At 42.7% G+C, this 23,873-nt stretch overlaps 2 protein-coding genes across 4 annotated transcripts in view; both read left to right on the top strand.

The window, feature by feature from the left end:
• The window catches only part of ASH1L (ASH1 like histone lysine methyltransferase), a 235,321-nt gene extending 214,703 nt beyond the window's left edge, over positions 1–20,618 (top strand). Inside the window, exons 17-28 of one of the 2 annotated variants that reach the window (XM_025381044.1) lie at positions 1,139–1,291; positions 4,701–4,755; positions 4,838–4,970; positions 6,709–6,957; positions 8,131–8,217; positions 10,355–10,445; positions 10,886–11,024; positions 11,140–11,312; positions 13,776–13,942; positions 16,217–16,257; positions 17,478–17,779; positions 18,118–20,618. In XM_025381044.1, coding sequence (XP_025236829.1) covers positions 1,139–1,291; positions 4,701–4,755; positions 4,838–4,970; positions 6,709–6,957; positions 8,131–8,217; positions 10,355–10,445; positions 10,886–11,024; positions 11,140–11,312; positions 13,776–13,942; positions 16,217–16,257; positions 17,478–17,779; positions 18,118–18,209 — 1,682 coding nt within the window. In that variant the 3' untranslated portion in view covers positions 18,210–20,618. The remainder of the gene's footprint in view (positions 1–1,138; positions 1,292–4,700; positions 4,756–4,837; positions 4,971–6,708; positions 6,958–8,130; positions 8,218–10,354; positions 10,446–10,885; positions 11,025–11,139; positions 11,313–13,775; positions 13,943–16,216; positions 16,258–17,477; positions 17,780–18,117) is intronic. The other variant, XM_025381043.1, reaches the window with a different exon arrangement.
• On the top strand, positions 11,349–12,277 carry LOC112621750 (transcription factor BTF3 homolog 4). 2 transcript variants are annotated; one of them, XM_025381129.1, is made up of 2 exons: positions 11,354–11,586; positions 11,789–12,270. In XM_025381129.1, the coding sequence occupies exons 1-2, from the start codon at positions 11,419–11,421 to the stop codon at positions 11,855–11,857; spliced, it is 237 nt and encodes a 78-aa protein (XP_025236914.1). In that variant the 5' UTR covers positions 11,354–11,418; the 3' UTR covers positions 11,858–12,270. The 2 variants fall into 2 exon arrangements, with proteins under 2 accessions (XP_025236905.1, XP_025236914.1); XM_025381120.1 differs by having other exon boundaries at positions 11,349–12,277.
• Positions 20,619–23,873: the final 3,255 nt, after the last annotated feature.

Below are 23,873 nucleotides of genomic sequence, written 5' to 3'. Positions count from 1 at the left end.
TAGCACTGTACTCACAAACCACCAGGTTTCCTTTTTCTTTTTTTTTTTTTTTTTTTTTTGAGACAGAGTCTCGCTTAGTCGCCCAGGCTGGAGTGCAGTGGCGCGATCTCGGCTCACTGCAAGCTCCGCCTCCCGGGTTCAGGCCATTCTCCTGCCTCAGCCTCCCGAGTAGCTGGGACTACAGGCGCCCGCCGCCTCGCCCGGCTAATTGTTTGCATTTTTAGTAGAGACGGGGTTTCACCATGTTAGCCAGGATGGTCTCGATCTCCTGACCTCGTGATCCGCCCGCCTCGGCCTCCCAAAGTGCTAGGATTACAGGCGTGAGCCACCGCGCCCGGCCCAGGTTTCCTTTTTCTAACCTTCATGCATGAATAATATAACAGCAGTCCTGAGTTCAGATATTATCCAGAAGAGACTGAAAGCAGAGGAACTAGCATGTCCAAGCATCCTTTCTAACTGAAAACAGTGTTCAAAAGATCATGCTCTTTTTTTTAATCCTTTCCTTCTTCCCCTGAAAAGATAGAAGGAATTCTGTGTGATGTGTGAGGGATATGCTGAATGCTAACTAGATATAAAAATTTGTCCAGAATCTTACATCCTGTCGATGATTTGATTGGCATAAATTCTTTGAACTTATATCCTAATGAGTTTGCTTCTTCTGATAATAACAGATATCATTTACAGAATACTTACATGTCAGGTACTGAGCTAAACACATTAAAGGCATTATGTCATTTAACCTGCATTATTTCCTCATGAGGGAAGTACTACCATTATTCCCATTTTATGTTTGAGAAGCTGACACATGGGTTACATAACTTGCCCAAGATCACACAGCTGATAAGCAGTGATGCCAGAATTCAGATGCTGATAGATTGATTTTGAAGCCCAGACTTACAACTACTATACTGTATTGCATTTGAGCACTAAGTTAAGGTCCCTCTTGCAGCATTTTGTCTCCAGTAAATTCCAGTGTTTCCTGATTTCTCATTACAGAAGATAGAAAGAACTCTGTGCCCACTAATCTACTTAATCACTTCAGGGGAAAGTAGAGCAAATGGCGGGAATCCATTGGGAAAGAGAAAGCCATGTAGAGCTCCTTGTTTCCTGAAACTTAATTTTCACTTTATTCTTCCAGATGTCTTCATGACCCAGTTCTCTGCCCTGCAGACAGCTCGATCTGTTCGAACAAGACGGTTGGCAGCTGCAGAGGAAAATATTGAAGTGGCTCGGGCAGCCCGCCTAGCCCAGATCTTCAAAGAAATTTGTGATGGTATCATCTCTTATAAAGGTGACTATAACCACCTTCAAATTTGTTCTTTTTTCTTTTTTCTTTTTATTTTTTAATAAATAGAGATAGGGTCTTGCTGTATTGCCCAGGCTAGTCTCAGACTCCTGGGCTCAAGTGATCCTTCTGTCTAGGCCTCCCAAAGTGTTGGGATTACAGGTGTAAGCCACAGCTCGTGGGCATTTCTTTTCTTTTTAATTTCTTTTTCTGTCCCCTGATTCTCTTTGATTTTATAGTGGCTTTTTGCAGTTTTGTTAACCTAAGGATGTAAAGAGGAAAATGGGGACCAAACTGCCCTAAGATGTAAGATGTAAAGTTTTGAATTTTGAGGCACCTATTCCATTTACATTCCCAAATTAAATCACACTCTCTGCGTTCTCTTTTTTTTTTTTTTTTTTGAGATGGAGGTCTCGCTGTGTTGCCCAGGCTGGTCTTGAACTCCTGGCCTCAAGCGCTCCTTCTACCTCGACCTACCAAAGTTCTGGGATTATAGGCATGAGCCACCATGTCTGTCCTGCATTCTCAAGTAGGCTCATCTGACCGAACATGAAACTGCAGTAAGTATATCTACCATGTCACTGCATTATGATCATGAAACACAGCCTTTTTTACTCTCTAGTGAAATTGCCAGAAATTAAGTATGGAGTATGGTAGCAAATGAGAAGTGGCCCCTCACCATAAATTCTATTTTCATAATACAGAGTAACTGTTACAGGAAAAATCAATTACAGAAAATATTCACAGTACAGTACTAAATTATTCAGTATCTGGAATTTAATTGGATCCATACCCAACAGAGTAATAGTAATTTTTTTTTTTTTTTTTTTTTTTAAGACCGAGTCTCACTCTGTTGCTCAGGCTGAAGTGCAGTGGCGCGATCTGGGCTCACTGCAAGCTCCGCCTCCCGGGTTCACGCCATTCTCCTGCCTTAGCCTCCTGAGTAGCTGGGACTACAGGCACCTGCCACCACACCCGGCTAATTTTTTTGTATTTTTAGTAGAGACGGGGTTTCACTGTGTTGGCCAGGATGGTCTCGATCTCATGATCCGCCCACCTCGGCCTCCCAAAGTGCTGGGATTACAGGCGTGAGCCACCGTGCCCGGCCAGTACTTTTTGTATTTATTATTATTTTATTTTATTGTTTTTTTTTTGAGACAAAGTCTCGCTCTGTGGCCCAGGCTGGAGTGCAGTGGCATGATCTCGGCTCACTGCAACCTCTGCTTCCCGGGTTGCAGCAATTCTCCTGCCTCAGCCTTCTGAGCAGCTGGGACTACAGGTGCACACCACCACACCCGGGGAAGTTTTGTATTTTTCAGTGGAGACAGGGTTTCACCATGTTGACCAGGCTGGTCTTGAACTCTTGACCTCGTGATCCACCCATCTCAGCCTCCCAAAATGCTGGGATTACAGATGTGAGCCACCATGCCCGGCCTTTATTTTTATTGTGTTAGACAGGGTCTCAGTCTGTCACCCAGGTTGGAGTTCAGTGGTGCAATCTTGGCTGACCGCATCCTCCACCTCATGGGTTCAGATGATTTTCCCACCTCAGCCTCCTGAGTAGCTGGGACTTCAGGTGTGTGCCACCATGCCTGGCTAATTTTTGTATTTTTGGTAGTGAGATGGGGTTTCAACATGTTAGCCAAGCCATTTTCGACCTCCTGACCTTAAGTTATCTGCCCACCTCAGCTGCCAAAAGTGCTGGGATTACAGGCGTGAGCCACTGCACCCCACCAAATTTTTTTTTTTTTTGAGACAGAATCTCATTCTGTCACCCAGGCTGGAGTGCAGTGGCACAATCTTGGCTCACTGCAACTTCTGCCTCCTGGGTTCAAGCAGTTCTCCTGCCTCAGCCTCCCAAGTAGCTGGGATTGCAGGCGTGTGCCACCACGACCAGCTAATTTTTCTTTTTTTTTTTTTTTTTTAATATTTTTAGTAGAGACAGGGTTTCACCATGTTGGCCAGGATGGTCTCAATCTCTTGACCTCATGATCTGCCCACCTCGACCTCCCAAAGTGCTGGGATTATAGGCGTGTGCCAGTGCGCCCAGCGTTTTTTTTTTCCTTTTTCTTTTTCTTTTTTTTTTTTTTTTTAAGACAGAGTCCCGCTGTGTTGCCCAGGCTGGAGTGCAGTGGCGTGATCTCTGTTCACTGCAACCTCCACCTCCCGGGTTCAAGTGACTCTCCTGCCTCAGCCTCCTGAGTAGCTGGGACTACAGGTGCCTGCCACCACGCCTGGCTAATTTTTTTATTTTTAGTAGAGACAGAGTTTCCCCATGTTAGCCAGGATGGTCTTGATCTCCTGACCTCATGATCCGCCCACCTTGACCTCTCAAAGTGCTGGGATTACAGATATGAGCCACCGCGCCCATCCCTAGCCAAACAAATTACTATTAATTAAGGACAGTTAATGAGAACTAGAAAACACTTTTCAGATAAGATGTTCTTTTTGCTATTGTAAGATTTATTGAGTAGTAATTTGCCCTAAGCAGATTACTCTCAATAAGTTCCCATCTCTCATTTTTCATAGGAAGTTCTTCTCATTACCCAACTAACATCGTGCTACCTTTCAAGCAGGTACAACTATATCTTTCATATCCTAGGCAATCTTAGAACTATCATTTGCTCCCTGCCTTTACCTACATATCTGAAAAAGTGGATTTTTCACAGGCCTTAAAAAGACTTGGATTTTTGGTCAGGTGCATTGGCTCACGCCTGTAATCCCAGCACTTTGGGAGGCCGAGGCAAGTGGATCACCTGAGGGTCAGGAGTTCAAGACTAGCCTGGCCAACATGGTGAAACCCTGTCTCTTTTAAAAATACAAAAATTGGCCGGGCGTGGTGGCTCATACCTGTAATCCCTGCACTTTGGGAGGCCAAGGTGGGCAGATCATGAGGTCAGGAGATCAAGACCATCCTGGCTAACACAGTGAAACCCCATCTCTACTACAAATACAAAAAATTAGCCAGGTGCGGTAGCGGGCGCCTGTAGTCCCAGCTACTCGGGAGGCTGAGGCAGGAGAATGGTGTGAACCCGGGAGGCGGCGCTTTCAGTGAGCCCAGATCGTGCCACTGGACTCCAGCCTGGGCAACAGAGCAAGACTCTGTCTCAAAAAAAAAAAAAAAAAATTAGCCAGGCGTGGGGGTACACACCTGTACTCCTAGCTACTCGGGAGGCTGAGACAGAAGAATCACTTAAACCCAGGAGGTAGAGGTTGCAGTGAGCCAAGATCACGCCACTGCACTCCAGCCTGGGTGACAAGGGTGAGACTCTGTCTCAAAAAAAAAAAAAAAAAAAAAAAAAGACTTGGATTTTTCTCTCACTTTTAGTTTGAGGGATTCTCCTCTTCCAGTTAGGAGATGCTTGCCTCCCTTGTATGGTAGAGTCTTTCTACTAAACCTCACATTCTTTTGCAGATTCTTCCCGGCAAGCACTGGCAGCTCCACTTTTGAACCTTCCCCCAAAGAAAAAGTAGGTTCACATTTGTGGGAATCATCTGAGTTTTTAAAAAGTGCTAAGTGTGCCAGATTGACACCCTGGCTTTGTGTTCCAGGAATGCTGATTATTATGAGAAGATCTCTGATCCCCTAGATCTTATCACCATAGAGAAGCAGATCCTCATTGGTTACTATAAGACAGTGGAAGCTTTTGATGCTGACATGCTCAAAGTCTTTCGGAATGCTGAGGTATTTTTCACTGACTTCAAACAGATTTCACAAGTTTGTTCTGAAGAGAATTCGTATAGAAGTTTAAGATTTTTATCCTCCTCTATCAGCCATATTTCTGGTTGGAAAAGCCAGTCATTTTTATTGAGTACCCTTGGGGTATGTGTTACAGTATACTAAATATTATAGAAGGCTATGTATGAAGACATTGATATGACTAGAATGGAAGGTTAAATCATTCCCCCTCAAAAAAATAATTTTTGTAAAAAACTGATTTAGTATTAAACCTTTATGACTGCATTATATAGATATTTTAATACATTTAACTAATATCTGTAGTTTCTTTCCTCAAAATAAGTACATGTGAAATATTCAGAAATATGTGTAGGTAAATGTTTTATATATATATGTGTATGTATGTGTGGGTGTGTGTGTGTGTGTATATATATATATATATTTTTTTTTTTTTAATGAGACAGAGTCTTGCTCTGTCACCCAGGCTGGAGTGCAATGGCATGATCTCGGCTCACTGCAACCTCCGCCTGCCTCCCGGGTTCAAGCAATTCTCCTGCTTCAGCCTCCTGAGTAGCTGGGATTACAGGCGCCTGCCACCACGCCTGGCTAATTTTGTATTTTCAGTAGAGACAGGGTTTCAGCATGTTGGCCAGGCTGGTCTTGAACTCCTGACCTCAGGTGATCTGCCCACCTTGGCCTCCCAGAGTGCTGGGATTACAGGCGTGAGCCACGGCGCCTGGCCAGTAATATATCTTGAGGATGGAATTGAGGAGTATCACAGTGATAGATTATGGAATAGCTGAAGCTCATTGGAGAGAAAGTGGCCTTGAACTGATTTAAAGGACAGGATGGACTATTGTATGGTGCATAGAAGAGAGGAGATTATTCAGTAATTTTGACATACCTTGGACAGGTGTTTGGAAGACAAAAGCGCCTACTAATAAAGGAATAATTGGCCGGGTGCGGTGGCTCACGCCTGTAATCCCAGCACTTTGGGAGGCCGAGGCAGGCGAATCACAAGGTCAGGAGATCGAGACCACGGTGAAACTCTGTCTCTACTAAAAATACAAAAATGAGCCGGGCGAGGTGGCGGGCGCCTGTAGTCCCAGCTACTCGGGAGGCTGGGGCAGAAGAATGGCGTGAACCCAGGAGGCGGAGCTTGCAGTGAGCCAGGATCGCGCCACTGCACTCCAGCTTGGGCGACAGAGCAAGACTCCGTCTCAAAACAAAACAAAACAAAACAAAACAAAAAAAAAGATAAAGGAATAATTGAAGTTGAAAGACGAAATGAGAAAGAAAAATAGACAAGTGAGAGAAGAATTAGAGCAATCTCAAATTGTAACATTCTTCCTACTGAAACCCACCTTCCACATAGATTCAACACCTGTAGATCTGTCACAGATATCCACAAGACAAAGGTGTATGTTGAACTTCTACACTACATTATGCTTGTGACATTAATTCATATTTCATGATCTCTGTGTATTTGATCTTGTGGACAAGGAGGCCCGTGACAGAATTGAATGACAGGTCAATTGAGCAAATGAAAAAATAACTTGCAGATTCTAACTTGAATTTATTTTAGTTCAGTTTAAGTTGTTACCAACTGTCTGGCAGTATATTTGATACTTTTGAAAATCTGTTAACCAAAATGGGAGGGAAAGAAAGTCATGCTACCTCTTCAGGTAAATCGTTAAGCCAAATTGAGAGGACCAAACATGATTTCTTTATTTGCTTTCTTCAGAAGTACTATGGGCGTAAATCCCCAATTGGGAGAGATGTTTGCCGTCTGCGAAAGGCTTATTACAATGCCCGGCATGAGGCATCAGCCCAAATCGATGAGATTGTGGGAGAGACAGCAAGTGAGGCAGACAGCAGTGAGACCTCAGTCTCTGAAAAGGAGAATGGGCATGAGAAGGACGACGATGTTATTCGCTGTATCTGTGGCCTCTACAAGGATGAAGGTCTCATGATCCAGTGTGACAAGTGCATGGTGAGGGTCAGGAAATGAAGCAGAAGCTTGGTCCTGATGAGCATGGTGACCATATTCAAAGAAGAAGCCCATGCTTCTTTTGGATTGGCTTGAAAGGCTTTTTATGAACTGTAACTTAGCCTTGGTTTCTGTTAGGTTTCTATGTTTACCATATTGCCTTTCTCCTCTTACCTCTCTTTCTTTCACTTTATCCCTTCTTTTTCTTTCCTTCTCTCCTCTCTTCTTGTTTTTTTGTTTTGTTTATAAGATAGGATCTTGCTGTGTCGCCCACACTGGAGTGCAGTGGCACGATCTCAGCTCACTGCACCTCTGCCTCCCAGGCTCAAGCAGTCCTCCCACCTCAGCCTCTCGAGTAGCTGGGATTACAGGCATGCGCCACCATGCCCAGCTAATTTTTTTTTGTAGAAATGGGGTTTCACCATGTTGCCCAGGCTGGTCTCGAACTGCTGAGCTCAAGTGATCTGCCCACCTCAGCCTCCCAAAGTGTTGGGATTATAGGCGTGAGCCACCACACCTGGCTCTTTCCTTTTTTCTGCCCACTTTTCACTGTACACTTCTCACATAATCTGGATCAAGGAGAATGACAGTATTTTATATAGTGCTTTGCCTTTTGAATCATTAGTGATAGTATACTCTATTAGTATGAATCCTCTGAGAGAGTGAAATATGTTAATACAGGTAGGGCTCCTGATGAAGGAGTCAAAGCCTGAATTTGAGCCCTAGTGTCCCCACTAATATATGTGAACACATAACTTTATGTGTAAAGTGGCTGTAAGTAACACATAGGATTGTTGGGAGGATAAAGTTAGAGAGGGGTAAATAAAAACATTTTGTAGCTGTAAAGCCTTTCAGAATAGCCATAGCATTTACTTAAATTACTTAGTAATAGTTTAGTAGTCTATTCATTTGTTTTCCTATTCTCTCTCCATCTCCCCATTTTATTTGCCCGGATCTACAGATTATGAGTCAATCTGTATACTTTTGCTCAAAAAAGTCATTATTCTGTTTTCCTCCTATTTTATCATTTATCTCCAATATCTCATTCACCCAGTTATCACTTAGTTCCTCTTTTACTTTACCCTGACCTATTGCTAATTTTTTATTCTGGGCTCCCAGGACACTCTCAGTAAGTCATAGCCTCCATGTTCCCCCAAACTGTATGTTTTTCTGCAGGTGTGGCAGCACTGTGATTGTATGGGAGTGAACTCAGATGTGGAGCACTACCTTTGTGAGCAGTGTGACCCAAGGCCTGTGGACAGGGTAAGCTGCCCCTCATAAAACTCTGATCTATAAGTAGGAGAGGTAGCACATGGTATCTTACCTGTCCTGCTCCTGCTTTGCAGAATTTCCTTTAATAAGTTATTCAACCTCTCTGGGCCTTGGCTTCTTAAACTTTACAATAAGGGTCATAATTCTGTTCTTCCCTATTTCAGGAGTATGATCAAAGGGAAAATAAAATACTTAGAAATCTGTGGAAGGAATGGCACTAGATAAAACTAAGGTTTTTGGCCGGGCACGGTCACTCATGCCTGTAATCCTAGCACATTGGGAGGCTAAGGTGGATGGATTGCCTGAGCTCAGGAGTTCGAGACCAGCCTGGGCAACACGGTGAAACCCCGTCTCTACTAAAATACAAAAAAAAAATTAGCCAGGCGTGGTGGCATGCGCCTGTAGTCTCAGGTACTTGGGCGACTGAGGCAAAAGAATTGCTAGAAACCTGGAGGCAGGTGTTGCAGTGAGTCAAGATCACGCCAGTGCACTCCAGCCTGGGCGACAGAGCAAGACTCCATCTCTTAAAAAAAAAAAAAAAAAAAAAAAAACCACAGGCTGGGCGGGGTGGATCATGAGGTCAGGAGTTCGAGACCAGCCTGGCCAAGATGGTGAAACCCCATCTCTACTAAAAATTCAAAACTTAGCTGGGCATGGTGGCAGTGTGTGCCTGTAATCCCAGCTACTCAGGAGTCTGAGGCAGAAGAATCACTTGAACCTGGGAGGTGGAGGTTACAGTGAGCTGAGATCACACCACTGCGCTCTAGCCTAGGCAACAGAGCAAGACTCTGTCTCAAAAAAAAAAGAAAAAGGCTGGGCGTGATGGCTCAGGCCTATAATCCCAGCATTTTGGGAGGCCGAGGCGGGCAGATCACAAGGTCAAGAGATCAAGACCATCCTCGGCCGGGCGCAGTGGCTCATGGCTGCAATCCCAGCACTTTGAGAGGCCGACGCCAGTGGATCATGAGGTCAGGAGTTCAAGACCCTGTCTTGAAACCCTGTCTCTACTAAAACTACAAAAAAAATTAGCCGGGTGCAGTGGCAGGTGCCTGTAATCCCAGCTATTTGGGAGTCTGAGGCAGGAGAATCACTTGAACCTGGGCGGCAGAGGTTGCAGTGAGCCAAGATCATGCCACTGCACTCTAGCCTGGGTGACAGAGTGAGACTCAGTCTCAAAAAAAAAAAAAAAAAAAAGACCATCCTGGCCAACATGGTGAAACCCCATCTCTACTAAAAATACAAAAATTAGCTGGGCGTGGTGTTGCGTGCCTGTAGTCCCAGCTACTCGGGGGGCTGAAGCAGGAGATTCACTTGAATCTGGAGGCAGAAGTTGCAGTGAGCCAAGATTGCACCACTGTACCCCAACCTGGCGACAGAGCAAGACTCCGTTTCAAAAAAAAAAAACAGAAACAAAACTGAGGTTTTTATAAACACTATCAGATGTCCATGAAAGGAATAGCTTATAGAATCCAGAACTTGGTATTCTTAACGTCATTTATGTTAGACAGTGGTTTAAGTGAGAAGAGCACTGGACTCAGAATCAGCAAACGTTAGTGTTAGGCTCACTTCATAGGAGAGAGGGTGGGTGGCTTGCCTAAGTCATTAAGTGGGTTCTTGGCTTGGCTCTGCTATCTTTATATGTGTGATTTTGGGCAAGTCAATTTTTAAAAAGAAGAGATTTAGGCAGTATTTCTTAACAGTGTTGCTGTTGTCATGTTTAGGTGCATAGTTCTTATTGTGATGGATGCATTTCAGAATGTTTGGCTTCCTTGGACCCTGGGCATTAAATACCAGTAGTATTACCCAATCATTGTAATAATTAGTCTCCCTTAACACATTTTCATATGGCCCCTAGATTACATAGAGCAACTACACAATTAGTGCTTCATAAAACATAGATTGAGATACTTAGCCTATCACTTTTGTCCTCTACCTTCGCTTTTCCAGGTTTAACAACTGTAGTTGCTTTCATCTTTTTTGTATATCTGTGATATATTGAAATGACTAAACAGTAAGTTTTGATTGATTGAGAATTCTAGGTTTTAGTTCTTTTTCTCTCCTGAAGAGAAATAAGTAGGCTGAATGTAGTAATTCCAGCCCTTATACATTGGCTTTCTGCTCCTATCAGGAGGTTCCCATGATCCCTCGGCCCCACTATGCCCAACCTGGCTGTGTCTACTTCATCTGTTTGCTCCGAGATGACTTGCTGCTTCGTCAGGGTATGTATTACAGGAGCTAACCCTACTTGTCAGAGGTGACCTTTCTGTATAGTAGGAAGTCTCTGCTGTCTCCTTCATAGTCATTGTCTCCATACAGCCTTGAATAGCAATAAAATGTAAGTTTTTATATCTGCAGTCCTTGTGCTTACATGCATCACCTCTCCATCAAATAATACTAATTTGAAACGATAGACATGTTATAAAGCTAATTTTAAGACTCGAAAAACACATAGGAAGCTCAAGAAATAGAATGCCTACCTTATATTATTGTCGTAGTCTAGAATTGATTATCATCACTTAACACTGCTGCTTTTAGCTCTCTGTATTTATACTGTTTCCGATTATGAGTTCTATGTAGATCCTGAGTCAAATAAACAGATGCCTAACAGAATTCATACAAGAATCATTTTATGTTTCTTCTGTGTTCTGGGTCTTCCTAGGTGACTGTGTGTATCTGATGAGGGATAGTCGGCGCACCCCTGATGGCCACCCGGTCCGTCAGTCCTATCGACTGTTATCTCACATTAACCGAGATAAACTTGACATCTTTCGCATTGAGAAACTTTGGAAGAATGAAAAGTATGTGCTGAGGTCCTGTCCTTTTCTTCCAGCCATGCTGTACCAGCGGAGCTGAATGTTCACTAGGATCTTGCTAATCAGTTAAACCTCTCCCTTCTCACTTTTCCTTTTTTAGAGAGGAACGGTTTGCCTTTGGTCATCATTATTTCCGTCCCCACGAAACACACCACTCTCCATCCCGTCGGTTCTATCATAATGAACTATTTCGGGTGCCACTATATGAGATCATTCCTTTGGAGGCTGTAGTGGGGACCTGCTGTGTGTTGGACCTTTATACATATTGTAAAGGTAAGTGATCTGGGCTAGTTAAAAAATGACCTCGGGGAGGCAGCCATCTTGCTGTTGCCGCGTGCTGGTGTTGGAGGACCCTCCCTGCTTCAGATTTACCAACAGCATGAATCAAGAAAAGTTAGCCAAACTTCAGGCTCAGGTCCGGATAGGGGGCAAGGGTACAGCTCGCAGAAAGAAGAAGGTGGTACACAGAACAGCTACAGCTGATGACAAAAAGCTTCAGAGTTCTCTAAAAAAACTGGCTGTGAATAATATAGCTGGTATTGAAGAGGTGAACATGATTAAAGATGATGGGACAGTTATTCATTTCAACAATCCCAAAGTCCAAGCTTCCCTTTCTGCTAACACCTTTGCAATTACTGGTCATGCAGAAGCCAAACCAATCACAGAAATGCTTCCTGGAATATTAAGTCAGCTTGGTGCTGACAGTTTAACAAGCCTTAGGAAGTTAGCTGAACAGTTCCCACGCCAAGTCTTGGACAGTAAAGCACCAAAACCAGAAGACATTGATGAGGAGGATGATGATGTTCCAGATCTTGTAGAAAATTTTGATGAGGCATCAAAGAATGAAGCTAACTAAAAGTTTGGTTTTTGGAAGCTGGCATGGACTAGATTTAACAAATCAGCTATGTGGTTCCAAAGTTTTACAGACACAGAGAACATCACCTGTTACTAGTTCAGTAATATAAATATTTTGTATATTAATAATGCTGTTTGTTCAGCATTTTTCAGTCATTTGATTTTGCATTTTGCACTTCCTCCCAGGATATTTTTTTGGTCAAAATATGAAGTATTGGTGCAGTTTGAGGGTGTTTTGTTTTTTTGATTCCTGGTTTTTTTGTTTTTTGTTTGGGGTATTTTTGGTGTATGTATGTTTATGTATGTGTGTGGGTATGTGTGTATACAGTGGAGAGCAAATTGGAAAACAGTTCTATTTATCCTCCTCCCTCCCCAGTAGAAATTTAAAAAAAAAAATCTTTAAAAAAAAAAAAAAAAAGCCGGGCGCGGTGGCTCAAGCCTGTAATCCCAGCACTTTGGGAGGCCGAGACGGGCGGATCACGAGGTCAGGAGATCCAGACCATCCTGGTTAATACGGTGAAACCCCGTCTCTACTAAAAAGTACAAAAAACTAGCCGGGCAAAGTGGCGGGCGCCTGTAGTCCCAGCTACTTGGGAGGCTGAGGCAGGAGAATGGCGTGAACCCGAGAGGTGGAGCTTGCAGTGAGCTGAGATCTGGCCACTGCACTCCAGCCTGGGCGACAGCGAGACTCCGTCTCAAAAAAAAAAAAAAAAATGACCTCGGCCAAGTACAGTGGCTCATGCCAGTAATCCTAGCAGTGTGGGAGGCTGAGGCAGTCAGATTGCTTAAACCCAGGAGTTTGAGACCAGCCTGGCCAACATGGCAAAACTCTGCCTCTATAGCCAGGCATGGCACTGTGGGCCTGTAGTCCCAGCTTCTGCGAGAATTGCTAAGCCTGGGAGGCAGGGGTTGCAGTGAGCCAGGATTGCACCACTGCACTCCAACCTGTACAACAGAATGAGACCCTGCCTTAAAAAAAAAAAATGACCTCAATGACCTCATGTCTCCTGTTCATTGCCCACCCCATTCTTGTTGTCTGTATATGATGAAAGATTCTCCAAGGTTAGCTATGAAACTTCAGAGAGCTATACTATATTTTTCCTTTCTTTTACCTGGTGCTTTGTACTCAATAAACGTTTATTCTTTTTTATTAAATTTAGTTAATTTTCTTAATACTGTGTTCTAATTTCAAATTCCAGCTCCACCACATTTTATCTATGTTCCCTTGGGGAATTTACTTAATCTAAGTATCAGTTTCCCATTGAAAATAAGGATTATTATCTATTTTAAAGAGTTCTTAAAAGATTATATAAAATAATCTACAAAAGCACTCAGCCTAGTTTATGGTTTAGAGTAAAAGCTCAATATATGTTATTTGTCATTATTAGCAGAGTTCAGTTGCCTAGACTGTTCTCTCAGAATCATAGCAAAATAGTCTAAAAGAATATGTATTCCATTCCAAAATTGACAGACTGCTTGCAGTTCTGTGATGCTGATGAGTCCTCCTTGTCTCAGTTAAAAAGCGTTCATTTACAAATGTGCTTCCCTCAAATTTATACTTCTATTCTTTTCTTGTAACTCCCCCATAACCTGCTCTGTTTTTCCCTCAAAATACTCCCTCACACATCCCTGCAGTACTCAGTTTACATTTTTGGTTTATTTCCATCCATTCTGCTGTATATTTACTTTATCTTTTGTTGACACTAGTGTCTGAGAACTCTTTTTCCAACAACTACCAAATGCTTAGTTGTCCTACCTCTTTAGCTACCATGTAGGGTTTTAAGGATCTAGCTGCTCTCCCATTGGTGTGTATGGGGTCTTTGGGCAGCTCAGGGGGAGAAATGGGGAAATAGGATTTCTTAACACTGGTTGGACCCATAGGGAGACCCAAAGGAGTGAAGGAGCAAGATGTGTACATCTGTGATTATCGGCTTGACAAGTCAGCACACCTGTTTTACAAGATCCACCGGAACCGCTATCCTGTCTGCACCAAACCCTATGCTTTTGATCACTTCCCCAAGAAGCTCACTCCCAAAAAAGATTTCTCGGTGAGTCTCCTTCCTTTCTTAACACTACATGTTAGGACAATCTGGTTCATGCATGAAATTCACTAAGCGAAAATCTTCATGTAGCTCTCTGCTTCTTCATCCAAATTCCATCCCAAGCTCTGAAAATCTCTGTCTCTATTTGGGACATTTGAACAGCATAAGTACATTTCCTCACATAGACTGTATCTCAGAAAATTGTTGATTACAGTGTTATACCTTTCCTCTTTTCTCTTTCGTCTGTTTAATCTTTGCTGTCGAGTCCCACATCTGTAGGTTTTTGTTTTGTTTTGTCTTTCACACCCATAATTTTAAGAAACAAGAACCCTGAAAAACGCCTTTTTTTCCTCTCATTGAGAACACACCTATAAAAGAAGAACCTTCACAGAAAATAATTCAGGGCTTTTTCTTTTTATGCCCGCATTAAAAATGGAAGACATGATCATTATGTAAAATTTGTGAACATGGTGAAACCCTGTCTCTACTAAAAATACAAAAATTAGCCAGGTGTGGTGGCGTGCGCCTGTAATCCCAGCTATTCAGGAGTCTGAGGCAGGAGAATCTCTTGAACCTGGAAGCCGGAGGTTGCAGTGAGCAGAGATCACGCCATTGCACTCCAACTTGGGTGACAGAGCGAGACTCCATCTCAAAACAATAACAAAACAAATAAAATTTGTGGTAGTGATGTTTATTGTGTAAACATCATGGTGACTCATGTGTAATCTCAGCACTTTGGGAGGCCAAGGCAGGAGGATCACTTGAGCCCAGGAGTTTGAGGTTACAGTAAGCCGATTGTGCCACTGCACTCCAGTCTGAGTGACAGAGACCCTGTCTCAAAAAAAAAAAAAAAAAAAATTAAGTATAGAAGCATTAAGAGGAAAAAAGTTATGTATATACTCCACTATCCAGAAAATAACCATTTTTAACATTTTCATTTTCAGACTTTTTCCTGTATATTTTTTCTTTCAAATTGTTGAGAACCATGTGCCAGTTATATGTTTTGTCATTCATCATTCCATAAAGATTTTGATCATCCATTCATCTGTTTGCTTTAATAAAACCCTGGCTGAGCTCCTCATTTTGAGTCTTCTTTTAGTGGGCCTGTCAAAATTCATAGCTGTCACCCTGGAATCCCTAGAAATAATCTAACCAGAGCCGGGCACAGTGGCTCACGCCTGTAATCCCAGAACTTTGGGAGGCCAAGGCAGGTGGATCACAAAGTCAGGAGATTGAGACCGGCCTGGCTGACATGGTGAAACCTCATCTCTACTAAAAATACAAAAATTAGCCAGGCATGGTGGTGCACGCCTGTAATCCCAATTACTCGGGAGACTGAGGCAGAAGAGTTGCTTGAACCCAGAGGCAGAGATTGCAGTGAGCCAAGATTACGCCACTGCACTCCAGCCTGGCGACAGGGCAAGACTCCATCTCAAAAAAAAAAAAAAGAAAAAAGGAAAGAAAAAGAAATAACCAGAAAACAAAGCAATACATTCCTGTTTTCCCTATTTTTTTTTTTTTTTAATTTTCCAAACCGTCTTTTGCATTCTCTGCCCACCACCAGGTCTTTCCTCACATCAAGACTTATTTGGTCTTGCTTGCTCAATCAATAGCTTACTGATTAGCTTTGAAACCCCAACCTTAACTACAGTCATGTGTAACATGTTTCAGTCAACATTGGACTGTGTATGCAACGGTGATCCCATAAGATTATAATGGAGCTGAAGTATTCTGTCCTGTCATCTAGTGATGTCATAGCTGTCGTAACATACTGCAATGTATTACCTTTTCTGTGTTTAGGTACACAATACTTAACATTGTATTACAACTACCTATAGTATTCAGTATAGTACTGTGCTGTATATATAGGCTCGTAGCCTAGGAGCAATAGGCTATACTAAATAGCTTAGGTGTATAGTAGGCTATACTATCTAGGTTTGTGTAAGGACACTTTATGATGTTTACATAACAATCAAATCACCTGACGACATACTTCTCAGAACATATCCCCATTATTAAGTAACATATGACTGTATTTAAAAGGTGAAATGGAGTAGAGAAAATCGTGCACTTATCCCTCCCATTGACATCCTGGGAGCACAAAATGCTGATAATCATTGTGGCCTGCATATTAATAGAAGTACTAGATTTCTCATCTTAAAACAAAGTCACCCAAGTTGTCTACTGCCCTACTATGTTCCTTATCCTGAGTGGCCCCAGAGGACAGCTAGCTTTCCCAGCTTCTACAATATGCTTACCTCTTCCTTTTCTTATCTGCAGCCTCATTACGTCCCAGACAACTACAAGAGGAATGGAGGACGGTAAGTCCTATGGGGGGATATGAGGATCCTAAGGGATTGACCAAGAGCTTGAATGGAGCAAGAAAACAAACAACTACCCACTCAGCTCCACTTCTAGGACTGGGTATTCTCTGCAGAATAGCCCAGGGTAGCGCCAGCACTATGGAAGAACTAAACTTCAGTAGATGTGGTCCCATTATGGAGCCTTAGTTGGAGCAACAGAGAGATGTGCAGAGATTTGAAACAGAACTCCAGACTCAGAAAAGTTTCTTTTAGATGTCTGTAAGCTTTCCCCATTACCTCAAGGTATATCAGCTCTTGGTGCCTCTGTCAAGGAACAGATGTAGCGAGTACAGTTTTCACTGAGGTATGAACTATGGGTTCATAGTTTTCATTTTTGCTTATTTTGTACATGAGGATTATTCCTAACGAAAGATGACAGAAGGCTTTTTCTTCAGTCTCCTCATCTATTCAATGGGGGCATAACAACTGCTTTACCTACACCAATAGCTTACCATAAGGGAGAAAATATTAGACTATTGAGGTAAAAAAGGGAAGCAGGAAAATTTAAAACTCCATTTAAATATTTATTATTGTAGTTGGATTATTGGCATCACAAGGTTGTGCCATACTTTTCTAGTCATGAAGCAGTCATTTAGAACCAGCTAAGCAATTTTATTAGCCCTTGTATATTTTATGGATTCCTATATCATTTGTGCATATTCCTAAGAGAAATAATAAAAGTTGAATTTTACAAATAAAATTAAATTTCAGGTAAAGGTGGCCGGGCGCGGTGGCTCAAGCCTGTAATCCCAGCACTTTGGGAGGCCAAGATGGGCAGATCATGAGGTCAGGAGATCGAGACCATCCTGGCTAACATGGTGAAACCCCGTCTCTACTAAAATATACAAAAAACTAGCCGGGCGAGGTGACGGGCGCCTGTAGTTCCAGCTACTCGGGAGGCTGAGGCAGGAGAATGGCGTAAACCCGGGAGGCAGAGCTTGCAGTGAGCTGAGATCCGGCCAGAGCGAGATTCCGTCTCAAAAAAAAAAAAGAAAAAAAATTTCAAGTAAAGGTAGTGATTTGTTCAAATAATAATAAAGCAAAAATGAAAGTCAAGTTTCTTACCTCAAGCTCTAAGTGCTGGACTCCAGGATCTCAAGCCATCCTGAGATCTCCTTCCCTTCATCCCCTTTTCCTCCTCAAGTGTCTTGCACTAAATTCAAATATCCTTCTGGCAGATCATCCTGGAAGTCTGAGCGCTCAAAGCCACCCCTAAAAGACTTGGGCCAGGAGGATGATGCTCTACCCTTAATTGAAGAGGTTCTAGCCCGTCAAGAGCAAACAGCTAGTGAGATACCCAGCCTGGAGGAGCCAGAACGGGAGGGGGCCACCGCTAACGTCAGTGAGGGTGAAAAAAAAACAGAGGAAAGTAGTCAAGAACCCCAGTCAACCTGTACCCCTGAGGAACGACGACATAACCAACGGGAACGACTCAACCAGATCTTGCTCAATCTCCTTGAAAAAATCCCTGGAAAAAATGGTAAGAATAATCAGGTTCATATCTAGGGTTTAAGATAAATGTGAAATGAGAGGGAATGGAAAAAAAATTGTAATTACTGGTTCAGCATCCAAAATATTCTAAGAAAATGGTATAGTTCTTTCATAGGCTTGCTTTTAGTTATATCTTGGGAGTGAAACTGGAAGGTGAGATGATCTCCTCTAAAGAACCACGTTTTTCATGTAGGGCTGGAGGATGGTCTAAATGGCTTATAGGTCAGAAAAGGAATCATTGAGTTCCTGTGCTCTCCTTAGAGCTCAAATGTGGAATAAGGAGTAGGAGAGTGGTATTTTGATGAGCCTTCTTGGTTCTGTTTTCAGCCATTGATGTGACCTACTTGCTGGAGGAAGGATCAGGCAGGAAACTGCGAAGGCGTACTTTGTTTATCCCAGAAAACAGCTTTCGAAAGTGACCCTCAAAGAATGAGAACCTCAAGCATCTGGGATCCAGTGGACTGATTAGCTAATCAGTCCTGCCTCCTGCTCTCTGGGTATAGACCGGGGTGGAAAGGGTCTGTCCAGGCAAGGGGAATGGGGCCATGTTGTTGACATTAGGTACTTAATAAGCCTTGGAGCTAGTGGAGAGGGAGAGGAAGGGGTTCTGTCCAAGACAGTTCAGGTTAATTAATTTTCCTCTCCATTGCTTCACCTTAAGGGTTAATAATGTAGAGAGGAGGGAGAACCACACTGATGACCAGAACCTACTGGTACTTTATAGCATTTGCCCCTCCCCACAGCTTAGGTTTTTCTGTCATCCTCAGATCCCACAGACATTGCTAAGAAGCTACTTCCTATATCCAGGTATAACTCAAAATCCAAAGGGATAGGGCCAGGATCCCTATTCCTACCCCGTCTATTCTCTATTGGCTCCAAGAGCTACCCCAGAGACCTTAAACAGAAACAGTAGCTGGGGCTTCTTCCCAGATACCTGACTAGGGAAGTTTCTCTCTCCTTTCTTGCCCAACCAGGTCAAAGTAAAATGTGAGTTGACAGCTCAAAGCACTTGTAACTGCTGCCCCCTCCCTACCTCTACTCCCCAAAATGGAATCATGGGATAGGGAAGGCCCCCATGGGGTCAGAAGGGCACGGTAGTTCTTGCAATTATTTTTGTTTTACCCTTCATAACCTGTCGGACATATTTTTTTCTAATGAGAAAGCCAGGCCCCCGCCAGCACACATGCTGTTTTTAATGCGCTGTAGTTCTTGTGTGTCTGCTGTGCTGTGCAAATGGAGATTCAGTTCAAAATAAAATCATTTAAAAACCTACATAAAAAGAACTCTAAACCCACCCCGGCAACAAAAGTCACTACATAAACTGTTCAGCAGTATTCACCTATCAGAGTATTTGTTGTGAGTATAGATTATCAATTGAAAACACTACTCTTGTTTTCTTAATTGTACAGTTTTCAATGTCCCTTTCTTAAAGAGACAGTGTATTTCTCTTCACCCCTAGTCCCATCTTCCCTTACCCTCCTGAATGACATCAGGAGGTATATCCAGGGTGTCTTCTTCCTTCCTACTCTCTTGACCAGAAGTTACCAGACTATACTGTCTCTTTAAAAATAAAATTTAAAAAGCTTTGTTGTCTTTTCAGACATACATATGCATATATGTTTTAGATGTTCTTATAAGAGAAAAGATGGTTTTTAAATGTGCCAAGTTGTGTGTGTGTGTGTATATATGTGTGTGTATGTGTGTGTGTGTATATGTGTGTGTATATATATACACACACACACACACACACACCCCTGCTGCGTGATTGGTAAGCAATACAATAGTAAACATGTCCCTATTACTTTTTTCTAATATTGGACCAATGCTGTCCTAATTGTACATTTCCCCTTATGGTGACGATGCTCTGACTCGTTTAGGTAGACACATTGACCACCTTCCATTCCATTGAATATTTTTTTCTTTTTCCCCTTTCTGTGTCATTCTTGAGGAAAAAACAAAAGAGATAGGGGATGCCAATGATCCCCTTGAGCAGAGAAAAAAAGGAAAATAAATATTTTATTAAAGAAAAAAGAGAATTAAGAAAATAGTTTGGAGTATTTTCTTACTGTAGAGAAGCACTGTACATTACTAAGAGACCTGGGTATAAGATACTCACATGTGGAGCTGGAAAAATCGCATGTCCAAGCCCGTTTGAGTGGTTTCTTTTGTTTTTCATTGCAGGGAGTGGGTGGGAGGGAGGTGGGACTAGGGGCACTTTGGGGGTCTCCTTTTAGTCAAAAGCGAGAAAATGACAAGAAAGAGATTAAAATTCAATGTTTCCTTTATAGTGTTAAACACTAAAATTTTAAAAAAGATGAAAAAGAAAAAAAACTTTGTAAAATGCGAGAACAGAAGCAAAAGACACTACGCTCTGTCATTTTATCTTTCTTTTGTTGAAAGACTAAAAAAAAACTGAAATGTTTTTTAGACAATCAAATGTTAGGTAAGTGCAAAAACTTGTTTTTTCTTACTGGTGTAGAAATTAATGCCTTTTTTTATTTTTCAGTTATTTTATAATAACGAAATAAAAAGAACCCCCCAGCTGCCAGGAGGGTTTTGGTGTTTGAAATGCGGGGCAAAGCACTACATCACTGCAAATAGATACAGAGTTAGTCTGCATGTCTGTAGGCTGTGTGATTGCGGAAAATATAAATGCTGCTAATATATTTCCTTTTTACAAAAGCATATCTAAATAGATGATTGTTTTGATGTTAATCTTTGTAAATTATGTATTACCAATTTTAACATTGGATGTAATTGCATACAAAGCTTGCATCTCAATCCTTGAAAGTCTAGTATTAAATGGAAAAAACTTTTCCTAACTGTGGGCTGATGAGCTTGTTATTTTTATCCTCCTTCTTATCCCCCATTTATCTTCCAAGAACAACTTCATCCTGTTTCCAAGGGGATCTTTCTGAAACAACATCATAAACATACTAGGCTGCACATGAGCACACTCACTGCTGTTGACTACTGGATAAAGTCAGTACTAGGATCTTTCTAGTCTGGACCCAGCCTAATCAATCAGCACAATAACAATACACACCAAATGTCCAGTTGCTTTTTTGTTTTTTGTTTTTGAGACAGAGTCTCCCTGTTACCCAAGCTGGAATGCAGTGGCACAGTCTCAGCTCACTGCAACCTCCACATCCCGGATTCAAATGAGCCTTCTGTCTCAGCCTCCCAAGTAGCTGGAACTACAGGCATGCACCACCATGCCTGGCTAATTCTTGTACTTTTTGTGCAGACAGGGTTTCACCATATTGGCCAAGCTAGTCCAGCTGTTTTGTTGGGTTTTTTGGGTTTTGTTTTGTTTTGTTTTTGAGACAAAGTCTCACTGTGTTGCCCTGTCCAGAGTGCAGTGATGCATTACAGCTCACTGCAACCTCAACCTCCTGGGCTGAAGCAATCCTCCCAACTCAGTCTCCTGAGTTGCTAGGACTACAGGGGCACACCACCACACCTGGCTAATGTTTTTATTTTTTGTAGAGACGGGGGTCTCCCTGTGTTGCCCAGGCTAGTCTCAAATTCTTGGGCTCAAGTGATCCAGTCACCTCAGCCTCCCAAAGTTCTGGGACTACAGGCATGAGCCACCACGGCTGCCCAGCTGTTTCTTTTCTTTTCTTTTTTTTTTTTTGAGATGGAGTCTCACTCTCACCCAGGCAGGAGTCCAGTGGTACAGCCTTGGCTCACTGCAACCTCTGCCTCCTGGGTTCAAGGGATTCTCCTGCCTCAGCCTCCCAAGTAGCTGGGATTGTAGGCACCAACCACCATGCCCAGCTAATTTTTTTTGTATTTTAGTAGAGACAGGAGTTTCACCATATTGGCCAGGCTGGTCTCGAACTCCTGACTGCAAGTGATCCGCCCACCTCCGCCTCCCAGAATGCTGGGATTACAGGCCTGAGCCACCATACCTGGCCCCAGCTATTTCTTAAACATGCCATGCAGGCAGATCACCTAAGGTCTCAAAAAACAAAAACAAAAAACCATGCCATGCTATTTTACATCTCCATCCTTTGTACACACATGCATCATCATCTCATTAATTCTCAGCAACAACCACTGAGGCCGGCAATATATAACTTTAGGCTACGTTTTTTTAGGCCACTGTGTGTTAGACCATTTTATCATAAGCAGTTTTCATATATTTATTAATCCTCACAAAAGCACTTTGTGGTGGGTACCAAATCCCAATTTTATGAGGAAATTGAAGCAAAAGACAATTTAGGTAACTTGCCCAAGATCACATAGTTAATCTTCATAATAACCCTCTGAAGTTATTCCCATTTTCTAAGAGTGAAAACTGAAGCTCAGGAAGGTTAAGTAACTTGCCAAAGGTCACCCAGTAACTAGGGTTGGAGCCAGAACTCCAAAATCTGTGTACTCCTCCACAAATAGAAAAGTGTCGTAAGTAGACAAAGTGACCCTACTCATTAAGGAAGATAAACTCATTCCTGCAGATAACTGAAAAGCCTACCAAAACTTTGTCCCAGATATAAGTTAAACATTTAGGCTGGGAGTTCAGCTAGAATACAGTTGCTCAGAAGTAGCAAGACAGCTTACTCCAACAGTTCAATCTCTACTCCTACAAGGACTTAAGGTTCAAGACTAGATCAGAGGGCCCTACTGTTACATAATGGTTTCTTCATGACTGCAAAAACAATGTGTTACTGTTACATTTTTTTAAGATTATCTTTAATTTTTTCTTTCTTTTTTTTTTTTTTTTTTGAGACAGAGTTTTGCCCTTATTGCCTAGGCTGGAGTGCAATGGCGCGATCTCGGCTCACCACCACCTCTGCCTCCCAGGTTCAAGCAATTCTCCTGCCTCAGCCCCCCAGATAGCTGGGATTACAGGCATGTGCCACCGTGCCTGGCTAATTTTGTATTTTTCGTAGAGATGGGGTTTCTCCATGTCGGTCAGGCTGGTCTCAAACTCCTGACCTCAGGTGATCCATCCACCTCAGCCTCCCAAAGTGCTGCGATTACAGGCATGAGGCACCGCGCCCAGACGCTTTTCTTTAGTTTTTGACCTTTGGATCTATTGCAATTGTTCTATTCTAGATCATATATATATATATATATATATTTTTTTTTTTTTTTTTTTTTTTTTTTTGAGAGGGATGCCCTTTCTCTGTCTTACAGGCTGGAGTGTAGTGGAGTGCTACGGTGAAATCAAAACTCACTGCAGCCTTGAACTCCTAGGCTCAAGTGATCCTCCCACCTCAGCTTCCCAAAGTAGCTGGGACTACAGGTGCATGCCATCACTCCCAGGTTTTTTTTAATAGACTGTCTTGCTATATACTGCCTGACCGCAAGCAATCCTCCCACATCAGCCTCCCAAAGTGCTGGGATTACAGACATGAGCCACCACACCTGGCCTCTCTTTTTACTTGGAACTTTTTGTTGTTGTTGTCAGGTGCCTGGGTTACTTGGAATTATATCATCAGAGTGATAGATACTAAGTAGAAAAAATGGTGACATTTCTTTTTTTTTTTTTTTTTTTTGAGATAGAGTGCAGTGGCGCGATCTCGGCTTACTGCAAGCTCCGCCTTCTGGGTTCACACCATTCTCCTGCCTCAGCCTCCCATGTAGCTGGAACTACAGGCGCCTGCCACCATGCCCTGCTAATTTTTTTGTATTTTTAGTAGAGATGGGGTTTCACTGTGTTAGCCAGGATGGTCGTTATCTCCTGACCTCGTCATCTGCCCACCTTGGCTTCCCAAAGTGCTGGGATTATAGGTGTGAGCACCGCGCCCGGCTAGTAGAACAAATGGTGACATTTCTTACAACTCTTCGTTGTTGTTTTGAAACAGGTTCTCACTTTGTCACCCAGGCTGGAATGCAGTGGCACAATCTCGGCTCACTGCAGCTTCGACCTCCACAGCTCAAAGGATCCTCCTGCCTCAGCCCTCCAACTAGCTGGGACCACAGGCATGTGTCACCACACCTGGCTAATTTTTTTGTAGAGACAGGGTTTTGCCACGTTGCCAAGGCTGGTTTAGAACTCCTGAGCTCAAGTGATCTGTTTGCCTCAGCCTCCCAAAGTGCTGGGATTACAGGTGTGAGCCACTGTGCCCGGTGCA

The sequence above is a fragment of the Theropithecus gelada genome, chromosome 1 (assembly GCF_003255815.1).
Source record: "Theropithecus gelada isolate Dixy chromosome 1, Tgel_1.0, whole genome shotgun sequence".
NCBI classification, from domain to species: domain Eukaryota; kingdom Metazoa; phylum Chordata; class Mammalia; order Primates; family Cercopithecidae; genus Theropithecus; species Theropithecus gelada.
Note: the sequence above shows the minus strand (reverse complement) of the source record. Positions and strands in the feature narration are given on the sequence as shown.

Coding starts and splice junctions, on each gene's coding strand:
- LOC112621750 (XM_025381120.1), top strand. CDS start 11,419: ATGAATCAAGAAAAGTTAGCCAAACTTCAGGCTCAGGTCCGGATAGGG.